The sequence below is a fragment of the Grus americana genome, chromosome 2 (genome assembly GCF_028858705.1).
Source record: "Grus americana isolate bGruAme1 chromosome 2, bGruAme1.mat, whole genome shotgun sequence".
In the NCBI taxonomy this organism is placed as follows: domain Eukaryota; kingdom Metazoa; phylum Chordata; class Aves; order Gruiformes; family Gruidae; genus Grus; species Grus americana.
In genome coordinates this window covers 47,371,895-47,388,158 of record NC_072853.1, presented here as the reverse complement: position 1 = coordinate 47,388,158, position 16,264 = coordinate 47,371,895, and the positions used below count along the sequence as shown (strand labels likewise).

The following is a 16,264-nucleotide window of genomic DNA, read 5'->3' as shown; positions in this document are numbered from 1 at the left end:
TATCTTCAGAGTTGTGTTTTCTTAATACTCATTTTTTATGTTATTTTGAGTTCTTTGGATGAAAATGGATTGATAGGTTTACTTAAAGATTTTGGCAATAAAAATAATTTCTTTAAACAAATTAATTATGCCAAGCCCTGCATAATGACCGTGGTAGTGTTATTCAACAGATGGTCACAGGTTCGTTTTTATGAATGGGAATATTGGGAATTCTCCATACTCATTATGTGCAAGAGATTCACAGATGTCCTTTGCAAATCTGCTTGTGAAAGGCTGGATGTAAGTACTATATTTTGGTGATGATTTTAAGAGAGCTTTTAATGTTTGACTTGTATACCACATGCACCTCCATTTTCTTTCTCTCCTTTTTTTATTTGTGCTGTACAGATAGGATGGTAGTAATGTTTTACAGAATACTTCAGCCGTGATCAGTTCTGGGAATTTACAACTTGCAGCTTTTTTAACTCAAGCATTTAGCACAAAGTGATTGAATACATTTGAAATGTAAACCTAGAGTCTCATTAAAGAAAAATATACTTTATGTAAGCTATCAAATGTGCTATATGTGTTTCTCTCTTACTTTCCATAGTAAAAATGACACCTTATCATTTGGTAGAATCATCGGCTCTTTCTTGCAGATCTGTAGGAAGCCCAGCTAGGACGTTATGCATCTCTAAATATGGATGAGATGCAAAAGCCTGTGTCAGTAAAAGATGCCAATGTAGGTTGTGTTAGTTACTGTTTCTGTGCCTACAGTGAGATCTGGAACCATTTTTCTTTGGAATAAGTTATAAAATTTCTCATTTTTTTCAGTGCTAGTTACAAATTTGACTCATCTACTTTGAGTTTATTCCCTTCACCTGAGGAGCCAAAGCTAGAGATTTATTTGGTCATGGTGACTAGGAAAGCACTGAATTAGCTTGGTGCACTAAAAGCTCAATATAGTAAAGTGCTTGGTGTATGTTTCACTTTCAGTAATCCCATTGACTTCCCAGCTAAGTGGAATTAATCTTGGGATACAAGATGCTTGTCTTATCCTACAGTAGTCTTGTATCCTAAAATTAATATCCCTCAGGCAAAGTGTAGAGAAGTTAGATATTCATCCTCAGCAGAGACTGCACAGAGTGTCCTTGGTTTATATTTAACTCCTCCTGGCGTTTGGCTTTATGGTAACTAGGTGTCAGTCGGCAATTTCGCCCTCTACTGGGTTGCTCCCTGTGTTGTCTTGCAAAGACTCATCTATCCAAAATTTCAGACCCTGCAGCTTTAAGTTCAAAAGAGAATTCAACACAAAATTGTTGTGATTAGCTGGGAATAATATGTCCCACTAAACAGAATTACTGAGCAAAATCTCAGCCATCTCTTTATCCTGCGAATCAAATGTTAGATAATTTACTTGATACTTTTGTACCCTCCTCCCCGTCTCATAACTTTTCTTTGACAAATGAAAAGATGGAGAGGCATGGGGAAGATTATTCATCTATTCTCTGGGCACAGCATAATTCATTGGCACTTTGTGTTAAAACTTTGACTTAGATTTTGATGTCCACATGGTTTTAATTTTTTTTCTCCATTCTACAACCTGTCTTTCAGGTCTCCACATGTGTGTAACTTTACTGTCAGCTTGAGTCATCCTGCACAGACTGATTTCCAAACTTAACTGTTGGTTCCTTGCATTGTGAAGCTGGAGGAGATGGGGGAGGGACTGACAGTGAAACAATGAATGTTAGGGATAAAGAAACCTTGAAAAGCAAATGTGTGTCAAAGGGAAATGGTTTTTTAAGGTTTGTACTTGATCCTGACATGTTGAGGAGCTTAGTCTGTAGCTCAGAAGTGGGCTGTGCCTCAAAGTAAATAGTTCTGGTAGCAACCTTTGCCTGCTCCCAGCTGTGTTAGGAAGAAAATTAACTCCATCCCAGCCAAAACCAGGACACCCGCTCTCGTGGCTCCAAGTGTCTGGGGAGTGCGGGGATGAGCCATGCTGTCTTGCCTTAGTGCTCTGTGAGCGTGGAGTGGCCTGCGCTTCTTGGAAGTGCCAGATCAGTTGCATAAATGTGTGCTTAAGGTTCGCAAGTGGCCTTCCTGTAACACGAACAAGGTAAGTGGTGCACCTGACAAAGATGGGGTACCGCTGCCCTTGCTCCAGCAGCGCGTGTGTCATCTAAGGTGTACGAACACCAACTACCTGTCATTGATGGAGTATACACTGCTGCTTACTTTCTCTCATTTGTGGGAGTGCAGTCTGAAGCATTGAAAATCAACTGTGAGGCTTTACAAAGAGTCTACCTTTGTCACGGTGGCTGTATAAATCATTAAAATGGTATTTCCTTATGGATGCTGGCAACAAGGCTACGGTCCCTGGTAGAGGTGCAAATTGTCTTGAAAGATCAGGAGGAGACTGGAGGAGAACATGGGGCATCGTTTGGGCTCTTACTTATTAGTCTAGGGAAGATGACACTGAGGATGGCTGTTTCTGGCTCTTCATCAGGCAAATCAGGCTGTGGAGCACAACAATGCAATGTCTGCGTTCTGGTTATATTGATATGCTGTTAGTGCAGAAGCTGTCTGTCTTTTCAGTTAATTTTTAGTGGACTATTTGTTACTGTCTCAGTGGTATTACTATTAAATAAGGGTCACCTGATTTGACACTTAGCTTAGGACTTTGAACTGTGGGTCATTTTTGGAATTTTGGGGAATTTTTGAGAAATGTTAACATTTTGGAATTTTCTGTCTGCAAGTCTGGCTGTGCTTGCTCAGTATCAGTATGAATTTTCTGTCTCAAAAATGTATGAAGTATAGGCTGTTCTTTGTGGCTTTCTGCTTGCTTCTTTGGTTCAGTGCAGATCTGACCAGCTTCCTCTCTTTGTTTGATTTCAGGTGTTCTAATTTGCTTTTTATTGCACAGTGCTTATGTGTCTTTTATAAGAAATCTACTGTAAAAGGGGTTAATCGATGAAATAGCTTTTGTGTGGCTTGGTGTATTTTATGTTGCGTAGTGTGTTATTTAGAGGAATAGAGTGATATCGATTTTTTCTTTTCAGTTTTTTTTCTTTATCTTTGTGAACATTTTGGAAAAATACTACAGATTAATTGAAGTTACAGACTTAAACCTTATAAGGCATCAGTCATTCATGCTCATAAACCTACAGGGATAATTCATCTCAAATATGTTCCTTGTTGATATAGTATTACTTTAATAAATCCCCCCAAGATCATAACACATATCACAGTTATAAAAAGACTCCACAGTAAGATTGGAGAAAAACAGACAGGAGGATAGGAGAGATATGTATTAAGCCCAGCCCATTCTAATCAATTCCAGAATTTTAATGTTTGCAAATGTATTAATTGGCAAGTATTCATACTTGTATGTGTTAAGATCTTTTGAATCAGGTATCATTTTCCGTATAAAACAATCTGATGGGTATTTGCTATTTCTAATCTTTCACTATTTTGTATTACATTATCAACCCTGTATTCGATCCATTTATGAAACACAAAGCACTCCCATTCGTAGAGATTTATTCTTGTATCATTTTTCCCCAGATTTGCCAGAACACCATCATGTTCGTGTTCTGAAGGTTAATGCCCAAAGTCAAGCAGACAGAAGCCAAGTGCTGCAAGGTTTCCAAGATTAGGACTGATTCCCTTCACAAAAATAAATGATTCCTGCCATGTTCAGTGATTTTGTGCAGCACTACTCACGGCTGAGTGAGTGCATCAATACTGTAGTCCTTACATGCTGTACATACTGATGACACTCTGTGTTAACTTGATTGACTGAGCAGTATACTGGAGAGGATGCACCTGCGAGAGATATGCAGGCATATATATTTTTATCCTGGTTTTGAAACATTTATTTCACTTTTTTTTTACTTGGAAGTCTTAGTTTCACATTCCATGGGTTATCATGTTGTGCTGTTAAGGTAGAGCAAACAGTTACGTGCTTCTTTGTTGTCAAAACTGTATTGGAAAATGATCTGAGGTGCATCTTCTTTCTCTTTATAGCCAAAAGCCTGATTTTATATTTTAAAGGAAAATGACATAAAGGGGATGAGTGTGAAGTCTGGCAAGTCAGTAGCTATGTAAATTATGCTTATTTTGAGAGATTCAGTTTAATGGTAGAGAAATGTCTCATGTAATTCACTTATAAGTATTATTTTTTGTTACATTTTTATGTTTTGTTATCGTTTTTGTAGGCTTTAAGACAACAGCAGAAAAGAAGAAATGGAGTCTCAATGATGGTAAACAAGACTGTTCCTCGTGTTGTTTTGACACCATTAAAGGTGTCTGATGAGCAGTCGGATTCACCTTCAGGTAAATAGCTAAAGGACCGTTTGCAAGATCAGATCTAGTCACAGAGCCTTCCTCTGAATCAGCTGTGTAGCATACAGAATTTGGAACGGCTGAAATAATATTTCCACTTGGTGGCTTTGTTTAACGTCTTTATTTCCTTATCAAATCTGGTGTCTCAAGGATGGAGATTTTTCTTTAATAAAGAACTGAAGGCACACAGTAAAATGACAATTGGTAATAGCAGCAGCTTTAAAGGAATGCAAAGTAACATTTTGTTTGGCTCTGGAACTCTAATGGAGGACCTCATGCTGGTATTCAATGTCATAAAAAGGGGAGGGGGGGAAAAAAGGCAGGCTTCTCTGTGAATGTGAGTTTGTGTCTCAATTCTGCATTGCAATACTCGGATCCTTTTGTTAGCGTTTCTTGTTCTGGTGCCATGCTTATCATTGCAGCATAACCTTGACCTTTAGTTCTGGTGGTTAAGTTACTTCATTGTAAGGGATTTCTGTGTCTATGTTTAACACAAATTGACAATTGTATTTCCAGGCATATCTCTTCTATTAATGTTTCTTCACAAAGAAATGATCTTTTTTTGCCTTTAGATTGCTTTACTGCACCGTAACTTGAGGTTAAAATATTTTTGAAGATATCTCTTGGGCATTATAGGAAAACATTATTTTTGTTAGATCAGTGAACATTTTTATTGACTACAGTGTTCAGTAAACTTTAGTTTTCAGCACTTAATTGATTTATTGAGCTTTTACTTCCATTTCCTCTGATGATGAGGAATTGTGTTGTGACCAGAAAGGTGTATTGCCTTTCAGCAAGTAGATGTCAAATTTTTTTTTAAATCCTATTTTTATTTACAGTGTAGGGGGTGCTGGGGGGATTGTTGGTACAAGTGCATCAGTATCATGTTTGGGGTTTTTTTATTTTTTTCCTAAGGATCTGAATCTAAAAATGGTGAAGCAGATGGTTCTGATAAAGAGATGAAACATGGGCAAAAGTCTCCAACTGGAAAACAAACAAGCCAGCACTTAAAGAGGTTAAAAAAATCTGGTTTAGGTGAGTAGGAGTGAAATAAATATCTTCTTATTGTAATACTGATATTTTTCTAAACTTTGTGTTCTCTTTAGAAGTTTTATTTCTTCTGGTTTATCTGTCCCTTTTTCAAACTCAGCAGCTGACCCTTTCTCAAGAAGGCATTTGTCTTTCTGGCTGCCTGGAAAAACCATGGCAGTTTCCCCTCCCCCTAGAATGCTTTTCTGTAGTTGTGTTTTTTAAAGTTTGACAGACCTAAGCAACTGCAGGCAGAGAGGTCATTTAGCAATTAGCTTCTGATTGTTGCATTATGATTTTTTGGGGGGATGGGGGTGGAGTGTAGCAAATATTCTTTCTTCCTGGTGAATTTACTTGTAGTCTAATATGCATTTATTCCCAAAGATAATAGCATATGTGCTTACATACCTGCCCTATTAGAAGTTAACCCTCTTTTCTTCATTTGCATTATTCCATGTCATACAGAGATTTGGCATATCAATTTTGGTTGATTCTCTTTCTTTGGTTGATGTGTTTCTTCAGTTGGATCCTTAATTATTTGGAAGCTACATCTCTTGAGGTGGTAGATACAGTTTCTGGTTTTATTTTCTGTGTTTTTTAGCAAGATTCATGGATGATGATCTGTAATTAATGAAGAATTTTCTCTGAAGAGATGCTAAGAGTAAATTCTCAGTAGCTCCATGTGATAGGCAGATTTTCCTGCTCTGCTTGAAATATAATTGGAAATGTTCCCTAAGGAGCAGAAAATGTAGTGTTCACTAAGACTCTTGTCTCAGCTAAAGTAAAGTAGAATAATTACATAACTGTTTCTTTATCTTTACAAAGGACTTTTTGCATTCAGCAGACTGCTGAATCATTTAGAAAAGTATTTTGCAATGTGGCCATATTGGAAAATTTAGCAAACAAGCTTTTTGTAGTGGCTGGATCAGCCTAAAAATTATTTAATGTCTGTATGGGGATAACAACGTTCTTCTTTACTAATGATCCAGCCTAGCCCTTTTTCTATGTAATGATTCTGTAAAATAGCTTGAAGGTACTTTACTTTCTAAATATCATAGGTTGATTGTTAAATATTCTATTACCAGTTCCTGGCAAACTTGTTTCCTGCAAGCCTTATTGTATCACAGCCTCCCATGAAAATGTACTTTGGTTTCATATATGATCTTTCTGCAGATTATTCATCAGTCTCAGATGGATAGCTAGTTCTCTGTGTTGATCAAATGGCATTATTCAAAACCGAAAATACTCGGTCAGTATTACAACTTTCGCTATGCAAAAATAGGTTCAATTTTAGATGATTTCCTGTAACTTTTCTCTACATTTAAGACTGATATACATAATTTGATGTAAACATTTCTCCCCATCTCCAGATATTTCATCAACTGTTGACCGATGATACCAAATGTAGAGTGAATTCATTAGATTTGTGTGCATTTCAGAAAAAAAATTCTCTGGCCTTTTGGGATACCACACTTGGAATGCAGGGAACTTTGTGTAAGGTTTAAGGGTTTCTGTTCTTGTACCTGCTGAAATGTTTCTCTTATGACATAGTATTTCTTAGGATACTAAGAGAACAGTTGTTGAGCATCTTTGAGAATAGATCCAGTGTCCTATTTAGTGCACAATTCAGTTCCAGACATTGTTTGATTATCTGAAACTCTGCTGGTCTGCCCAACATTCATTGCATGTTGTGTTTGGTAGATTTTCTGAGCTCCCATTAAATATGACAAGATTTTCCCCTTTTAGTTAACTGATTCTGCCAATTATGTGATTTTTATCCTTGTCCTATTTTGATTTTTATACTTTAATGTAGCACCATGGTGCTCCCATCCTTTTCATAGTTAATTCTCTACATTGGAGATTAATCTCTTCTTTTCCAAGGCTGCAAGCTTGAGTTTCTCTCTCATCTTTGAGGTTCTATTTCTGATCTGGGCAGTGATCCTCCCAAACTCTGGTAGCAGCTACATAAGGATTCAAAATGTCTTTGTCTGTGGAAAACAATTTAAAAAACATTGGCATGTGTTTTGTCATAAACTCAGAGTTATGATTAGCTATGCATACTCTTGTCATATTCCACAGTACTACTTTCCATGCTACTCCCAAATGCTTTGCTAAATCTGATTACAAACTTTGAGACCTACAGTGAAAGTCCTAAATTAGCCATAGGAAGGGTGCAGGAGAGAGAATTTGTTGTTCTTCTGAACAGATTTTGTTGTTTTAAAGTACAGCTATGTTGGGCATCCACAGTGAGCTACTGGCCTGTCATCGTAGGAATAATATACGTATTTCTTCCACAAGTTGATGAAACCTCCATAGTAGCCCGTATGCAGTAGCAGGTCAAATATGAAATGAAAATGTGTGACCCAGGCACACAGAATTAGGTTTGACTTTCTGATATAGTCTTGGGCTTTTCACACTATTAAAATATCTGCCACTGAAGGATGTTACTGACTCTGCAGTCATATATCTTGTTTTAGTTTGGATCATCTCTATGCGTATGTCTTTCCATCAGATATGAAGTGTTAGCTGAGGAAAATGTTGCTCCAATTTGGAGTCACTTAGAAGATGGGGAAGTATATTCTGTATTGATTAAAGAAAAGAGTACACATACAGGCATTAAAATCGGATACATCATACTACTTGTGTTACGCTTCGGGACTGTGTTCTTTTTGCATTTATATTTAGCGGGTGGAACAGATGGTGAGGACAGTTTATTGTGATGCATTCATGAAAATGAGCACTTCTTCCATACAATTGTCCTTTATAACAGGGCATTCATTTGTTTGTAAAAAAGTCTTTGCTGTACTGAAATACAGTATGTTGGAAATATGTGTTGGAAAAGGTTATCTTGTGCTGAGTGCAAAGTAATCCTTGTCTCATTCAGTTAGTATTGTCTGCTGAAAAGTAAAAGGAAATTGCAAAAATGTTTGTGGGAGGCTGTGGCTGAAGGGGAGCTTTTAGAATTTACAACTCTGCTGCATTCTCCTTCATTTGTACATTTTGTGGGTGATGTTATAGCCTTTCAGGGGAGATCACTATAGGAATATCAAGAAATCTAAAGCATAATTACATTATTTTTTTAACGATACTGTTAAGTAGTTTGTAGCATTTGAGAAGTTCCTATTAATCAGTATGCCCAAATTCCCCCATCTGTAAAATGTATTTATTCTTAACGTGTCAGTTGTAATGCCTGCTGAGAGGTCCTATGTGAATGCCAAATACCATTATTGCTTATAGCAGTGGAATAGTCTTCTAAATTGCTTTTGTAGAGATTCTACTGGAATTTGTGTATGATTCAGTTAAGACCCTTTTTGTAGCATCTTTGAAATATTTGAAAGTACGACAGACCAAAATCTGGAGGAGTTTCCTGGGAGGGGTTAGAAGCTTTTGAGTTTTTCCAGCCACCTGAACTCCCTGCTTCTTCCATTTCTGTATTGAGTATCATAATCATAGAATCATTTTGGTTGGAAAAGACCTTTAAGATCATCAAGTCCAACCACAAACCTAGCACTGCCAAGCCCACCACTAAACCACGTCCCTGAGCACTACATCTACACGTCTTTTGAATACCTCCAGGGATAGTGACTCCACCACTTCCCTGGGCAGCCTGTTCCAGGGCTTGACAACACTTTCGGTGAAGAAGTTTTTCCTAATATCCAATCTCAGCCTCCCCTGGCACAACTTGAGGCCATTTTGTCTTGTTCTATTACTTGTTACTTGGGAGAAGAGACCAACACCCACCTGGCTACAACCTCCTTTCAGGGAGTTATAGAGAGCAATAAGGTCTCCCCTCAGCCTCCTTTTCTCCAGGCTAAACCACCCCAGTTCCCTCAGCTGCTCCTCATCAGACTTGTGCTCCAGACCCTTCCCCAGCTTCATTGCCCTTCTCTGGACATGCTCCAGCCCCTCAATGTCTTTCTTGTAGTGAGGGGCCCAACACTGAACACAGGACTCGAGGTGCAACCTCACCAGTGCCGAGTCCAGGGGGACGATCACTTCCCTAGTCCTGCTGGCCACACTGTTTCTGATACAAGCCAGGAAGCTGTTGGTCGTCTTGGCCACCTGGGCACACTGCTGGCTCATATTCAGCTGCCTGTCAGCTGCTACCCTCAGGTCCTTTTCCACCAGGCAGCTTTCCAGCCACTCTTCCCCAAGCCTGTAGCATTGCATGGGGTTGTTGTGACCCAAGTGCGGGACCCGGCACTGAGCCTTGTTGAACCTCATACAGTTGGCCTCGGCCCATCGATCCAGCCTGTCCAGATCCCTCTGTAGAGCCTTCCTACCCTCAAGCAGATCAACACTCCCACCCAACTTGGTGTTGTCTGCAAACTTACTGAGGGTGCACTCGATCCCCTCGTCCAGATCCTTGATAAAGCTATTAAAGAGAACTGGCCCCAGTACTGAGCCCTGGGGAACACCACTTGTGACTGGCCGCCAAGTGGATGTAACTCCATTCACCAGAACTCTTTGGGCCCAGCCATCCAGCCAGTTTTTGACCCACTGAAGCATGCACCCATCCAAGCCACGAGCAGCCAGTTTCTCCAGGAGAATGCTGTGGGAAACAACAATGTCAAAGGCTTTACTAAAGTCCAGGTAGACAACATCTGCAGCCCTTCCCTCATCCACCAAGCGGGTCACCTTGTCATAGAAGGAGATCAGGTCAGCCAAGCAGGACCTGCCTTTCATAAACCTGTGCTGACTGGGCCGGATCACCTGGCTGTCCTGTATGTGCCGTGTGATGTCACTCAAGATGATTTGGTCCATAACCTTCCCTGGCACCGAGGTCAGAGTGACAGGCCTGTAGTTCCCCGGATCCTCTTTCTGGCCCTTCCTGTAGATGGGTTTCACACTGGCTAACCTCCAGTCAACTGGGACCTCCCTGGTTAGCTAGGACTGCTGATAAATGATGGAAAGTGGCTTGGTGAGCACTTCTGCCAGCTCCTTCAGCACCCTTGGGTGGATCCCATCCAGCCCTATAGACCTGTGCATGTCTAAGTGGTGTAGCAGGTTGCTAACCATTTCCCTTTGGATTATGGGGGCTTCATTCTGCTCCCTGTCCCTGTCTTCCAATTTAGGGGGCTGGGTACCTGGACAACAACTGGTCTTACTGCTAAAGACTGAGGCAAAGATGGCATTAAATACCTCAGTCATTTCCTTATCCTTTGTCACTATGTTTCCTCCTGCATCCAGTGAAGGATGGAGATTCTCCTTAGCACTCCTTTTCTTGCTAATATGTTAAGACTGACAAGAAAAAAGGATTGTAGCAGTATGTATATACCGTGAAACAGACACCAGTAATTGGTCTTTAAGGAGCTTTAAAAAGTATCTTAAATATTATTCTAGAAATAATAACAAAACGAGACCAGATGGGATCTCCAGTGGTCATCTAATTTGTTCATCAGTCATAGGGCAAAATCAGTTATACACCTGTCATTCCTGACAAGTATTTGTCTAAAATATTCTTAAAGATTTCCACTGATGGAGACTGTAATGCTTCCCTATGTATCTAATCCAGTGTCTCCTTGTCCTTGGTGGTTGAAAGCTCTCTTTTCCCAGTATCTTAACAGAAGTATTTCTTACTGTGCAAGAGTTTAAGCTCATTACTTTTGCTTTGTCCATCCTTTTACATTGTCCGTCCACTGCGGACAGAAAGAAGACATTGTTCTTTGCCCCCGTGCATCAGCCATTTATGTATTTCCCCTTCCCTCTGCTGAGTCTTTATCTTACTCATTCCTGGGTTTGTATTTTTCCTCACAGCCTCTGTTTTCTAACCTCTGATAATTCCTGCTGCTGCCTTCTGTGTTTTGATCACTTTAGATCTTATGAAAATTCTGAGAATTATGAAAATTTGGAGAAATGCATGTTTTCAGACACTAATTTAATACATTAAATATTCTCATCTCTATGATCACTGTCTGTTCACGCAGGTAGTTTTTAGCAGGTGCTATGGGACGTGTTACATAAGCCATAGTGCGCTGCAGATGCGGAGCATGGCAGAAGAAAAGCTCTCCATAATGATTGATTCACATCAGCCACCTCAAGCAGCCTTTTGCTTGGAAGTAGATGTTTGTAATTATGTTGATGACATGACAGGAAAATTTTCTGCTACTGCTGAGTTGAGTTGGTCTCTTGAGCTGGAAGTAAGAATATGTCAGCTGTGATGTGGACTGGAACATGGATCCTGTAAGAGCTCAAGAGACAAATACAGGGAATATAAAAGAAGCTGTTAAGACACCTAGAACAGGCTGTGTTACCCTTCTCAGAGTACTATTTCTCTGGAGCTTACTGTATTACACAATAAAAGCTAAAAAAACTTAAAAAGAAGAATTGTTCTTACTCTCTTCCTTTATTTATGTTTAAAGTTATTTCTGTTTATTTACTCCAGGACATTTGAAATGGACCAAAGCTGAGGATATTGACATAGAAACACCAGGATCTATTCTAGTGAACACTAACCTGAGGGCTTTAATAAATAAACACACCTTTGCTTCTTTACCTCAGCATTTCCAACAATACCTCCTGCTTTTGCTTCCAGAAGTAGACAGGCAGGTAAGTAGCATCATGTAATATTTCTTTCTTTAATGAGACTTTTTTACAGTGTGTTTGCATAGGCTGATTTGATTGAGTAGGAGTTGTTCCAGGAAAGAATAAGGAGAAAATTTCCATACTTTCTTAGGTAAAACTGTTAGAAGTAGAATGACTGTAAAGTTTATCTAAGCGTCACCTAGCTCCTGCTTCCTTTCTTTTTGAAAACTGTGCTGCTCCCTGATTTGTCTAAAAGGAAACTGGTCAGCAAATCTTCCAAACTTGCCAAATCTCTTAATTAGCTTTTCTACATATGGTATTGAAGATAAACTTCTCATCTTCAAGACTTTATTTACATTGAGTCTCTTTTCATCTGTGATCTTTCTGGGCACTCTGCCAGCAATGTCCAGGTCAGTATTAGTTCTGTTAGTTTCTTGTCCTCCTCACCTTTTACGCCTGCCTATGTACGCATCTGCTCAGCTCCAGTGCACTGAATCCATACATTCACACCTTTTGTAAGAAAGTTCTTCAGAGCTCACGGCCGTAGGCTCGTATGGGTTGTTAATCAGTTCTGTTGAGGAGAATGATTCGGAGAGTAACAGGGTGGAAATAAAAGTTCAATTTCATGCCATTCCCTACAATGTTTGGTCCTTCCTGCATTTGTTGGTCAGATTACATACAGACTGCTTAGAGCAACAAAAAAATCTTTCCAGCGTGTCTAGCAGTTAAAGTAGCAAAGAGAGCCCAAAATCATTTCATTTATGCACTTGCCTCACTTCTGGATTTAAATAGTCTTACTGATTTCAATGGGGAATACTCATGTACTTAATTCAGACACATTAACTTAACTAAACAGGGCATTATATTTTTGCAGATGGTCAGTATCCCTCTTTTTATGTAATAACTAGAGAATGCAGGTCACTTAAATGACTGATTAAAACTTGCATCTTAAATCAGTATTTTAAATGCCATGGTTTCGTTTCCAAAACTGTTAATAGTTAGTGTCTACCACAGTGACACAGGGCAAAGCAGTGCAATAAGAGACAAAAAGAGAAAGAAAAATTGTATTGATGTACATTTACTCTTATCAAATTAGATACTGCATGTTGTGGACTAAAATTATGCACTTTAATAATGGAATATTTGAAAAAGAACATTAAAACCAGAGTCATAGGAGAAACAATGTAAATGTATTTATTCTCAGGCTCCCACAAGGCAGTCAAAGTCAGTATTGACAAATTTTAGAGAGCCTTTTTCCCTGCTGTAAAACAAATTTTAACTTAGTGCCCAGAAAATATTTTCCTGATAGTTTTGAATTTTTTTTTCTCTTTCTAGTTAATTTACTGGAAGAGATAACAAAAAAAACCCAAACTGCTAGGTCAAATCATATTTTCTCTCCAACCATCAAAGATCCCCATGTACATTTCAAATACTGGGGCCTTATTTAGAAGTTTCTTACTTGAAAATTTATATTTAAAAATGGAGGCTCTAGAACTGACAAGCCATTTACCTTCTTATCAGGGTTCTTACAGCAGAGCTTTTGGCAAGAAAATCAAGAGAATATTTGTTGAATTTAATCATACCTCATTAGTTAAAAGCAATGCATTTCTGTTTAATTTTTATTTCAGAAAGCGTTCACGTAATGCATGCATTGCAGGTATTATTTCAAAGGCCCAACAGTACATAATCAGACACTGTTACTTCGCAAGCAAACTAGTCACAAAAAAGCAGTTGTCATGTGACATTTGCAGGTGTCCTTCTGTCTGTCGTCTTCTCACAGTGTTATGTGGGTTTGTGTAGCATACCATGTTTTAACATGCATTTGGAAGGCAGGAGTCTCCATTCATCTCTGGAAGATTCATGGAAACGTTTGGTCTCTAAGCGTGATAGTTTGAGGATTGTTTTCTGGTGGGGAGTGAAACAGCCCCGAATCATGACTTTGCGGTCTTAGTAGAGAAAGAATTGCATCCCTTTTCTTGATATCTGACAATATGTCCTTCGCTGTGCCTGAAGAGTAGCATCCCAGATACGGAGTGATGAAAGCAATTGAACTGATAATCTTTTCCTTCCTGTGGCATGTGAAAAATGCCAGTGTAGTGCTCAAGGGTCACGTGAGACGGAGAGGGAATTCCAGCCAGGGAGCTCAGGTGGGTGTCTCTGGTGTTGGTCACTCTGACTGGACAAGGCAAGGGTATTCAGTCTTCCTCTTTTACTTCTAATGTCTAAATCAAATGGAGCATCAGGCAAGCAAAAACGGTGTAAAACTATTCTTTGACTTAGCTGGCCATCTCTGAGGTTTCAGTTTCATTTTTTTATATTGTCCTTTTCTTGTTTTGCCTGAGAATTCCTACTCCTGCTTTTCTGGATCTGAAGTGTTTCCCCCCTGTGCTGTGCTCTGCAGTTTGCTGCTCTCTTCCCCAGAGAAGGCTGCATTTCTGTGCATGTGGATATAGTACGTGAAGTACTGTAATGAATGGCACTATAAAAATGTAATAGAGTTATGCTATTTGTGTATGTATAGTGATCTGTGAAATAAATTACTAATGAAGTGCAGTCTCATTTAGGCTTTATTACTGCTCCACATAGAAGAACCCTATGATGAATGATCCTTTGTGATTTCTGTCATAAACACCATTTTTCTGGGCGTTGTAACTCCTCCTCTTTAAATCGTACTGAGCCGAAACTTGTCATGCATATGTCAGTTTGAATAAGCATTTTTAGAAACCATTAGTTAAGGGAGTTGAGGTTTTCTTTTTTTTTTTTTTTTTGCATTCAAGTGTTTATTATAAATAAATGACTTCTCTCTCAACCGTGGTTAGTCTAATATGTTCAAAAAAAGTTCAGGGCCAAGTCAGGAGCTTCATGGGATGTGGTTTCTGATTTTTCTTTTGCTTTCAAGTTTTGTAGTTGCTATCAGGGAGCCATGGGAGCCCCTTATGGAACAAGAGCCATGGGAGCCTATGGAACAAAGGGCCTTAGAAAGATGTTACAGAATGGAAGAAGTTGAGAACAACTCTCCTGATGTTGTTGCTGTCATTTTTCCTACTCCAGCTAGATTTTTGACAAAGTGGAAGTGTAGGATCATTGCCTTTTTCTTTTCCTTAGGAAAAGATAAATTGTATCATCAGTTATTCACACTCGAAATTTATTTCAGCTTGTATATTATTTTAAATTTTATTTTGGTAGCAATGACACCTGTGTGTAATTTTCTGTATTCAGAATGCCTATAAAAGAAATTGGAGCAAGTTGGCAGTTATGGTAGATATGTTTTATCAAGGATTTTATTTGCTTTCATTTGGGATCAAAATGAAATAGTTTGTGGACATTATTCAGAGAAGCAGCCATGACTCAGGCTTGTCTATTTAGCAGACTGCTCCAAAATGTTGCATCAGTGGATACTGGGAACATCGCGCCTGAAATGTGAACATCCAGATTTTCAAGCTCTTTGTTGATCTATATGGATTCAGAGGCCTGAAAACAAAGCTCAGCTGATAGAGAAGCCTGTTGGGTGATCCCCCAGGAGACCTAGATGACTGAGCTGTCAGTAAAGAAAACATGGAGGTATAGAAACTATATGGAAAGCAAAGTCTCTGCACAAAAGATTTCAGTTGTCACAAATCCCAGCAAAGTATTCTTCTTTTCAGCTCTAATTAGAACATTCTACAGCTGAAGAACAATGGCATTTTCATCAGAGAAATACCTGCTTCTAATATTAATACATCAAGCTGAAAATTAGGTGTAACAGAAGCCTTCCTGACCACCTCTCAGCAAATATTCATCTTCAAAGCAAGAAGTCTCTCTCTGTATCTAGATTGCTATACTGCATCAATGCCTCTTTAAATATTAATTAAACAACGTATGTTGTGCAAGGATGAGTAATAGGTCTGTATGACAGATTGCTAAAAAGGAATGGTAGCTGGAGATATTTTGTCTACACCAGCTTTCCTTGTTGCTGCTACTGGGGAGTCAGATTCCTGCTAGTAACTCTGGAGTATGGGCAAAAGGAAGTGAAATACACCTGTGTAGTAAGCTTCCAAGAGGTGCTGCCTCATCTGAATAGTAGCAGAAAGCTTAAATGATTTTACTCGTCCTTAGAGCGCTAAAATGTTCTTTCCTGAATGCTCTGAAAAAGCGTGTCTTTCCAGACTCTACAGATGCTTAACAACTTTCTGATCTTCGAGAATTTAACTCCCTGTCCTGTGTTTTCTCTTCTGGTAATATTGGGTTCTTCTGAGCCTCTTGTGGTTTGCACCTGCCCTGCCCTTTCACATAGGATGGGAATTTCCTCCTGCAACAACACCCATGAAGGATCTCAAAGCCTCCTCAGACCTGTGTGTTAGGTTGCCATGCCATTTTATCTGATCAAACCTGCTCATGAAGAACA

The 16,264-nt window shown here is 39.0% G+C and overlaps 1 protein-coding gene across 2 annotated transcripts in view; it reads left to right on the top strand.

Moving 5' to 3' along the window:
• ASXL3 (ASXL transcriptional regulator 3) overlaps positions 1-16,264 on the top strand; it is a 76,131-nt gene that overhangs the window by 20,018 nt on the left and 39,849 nt on the right. For both annotated transcript variants that reach the window (XM_054817726.1, XM_054817727.1), the window contains exons 4-6: positions 4,200-4,317; positions 5,242-5,361; positions 11,741-11,904. In XM_054817726.1, the coding sequence (XP_054673701.1) occupies positions 4,200-4,317; positions 5,242-5,361; positions 11,741-11,904 (402 nt within the window). The remainder of the gene's footprint in view (positions 1-4,199; positions 4,318-5,241; positions 5,362-11,740; positions 11,905-16,264) is intronic.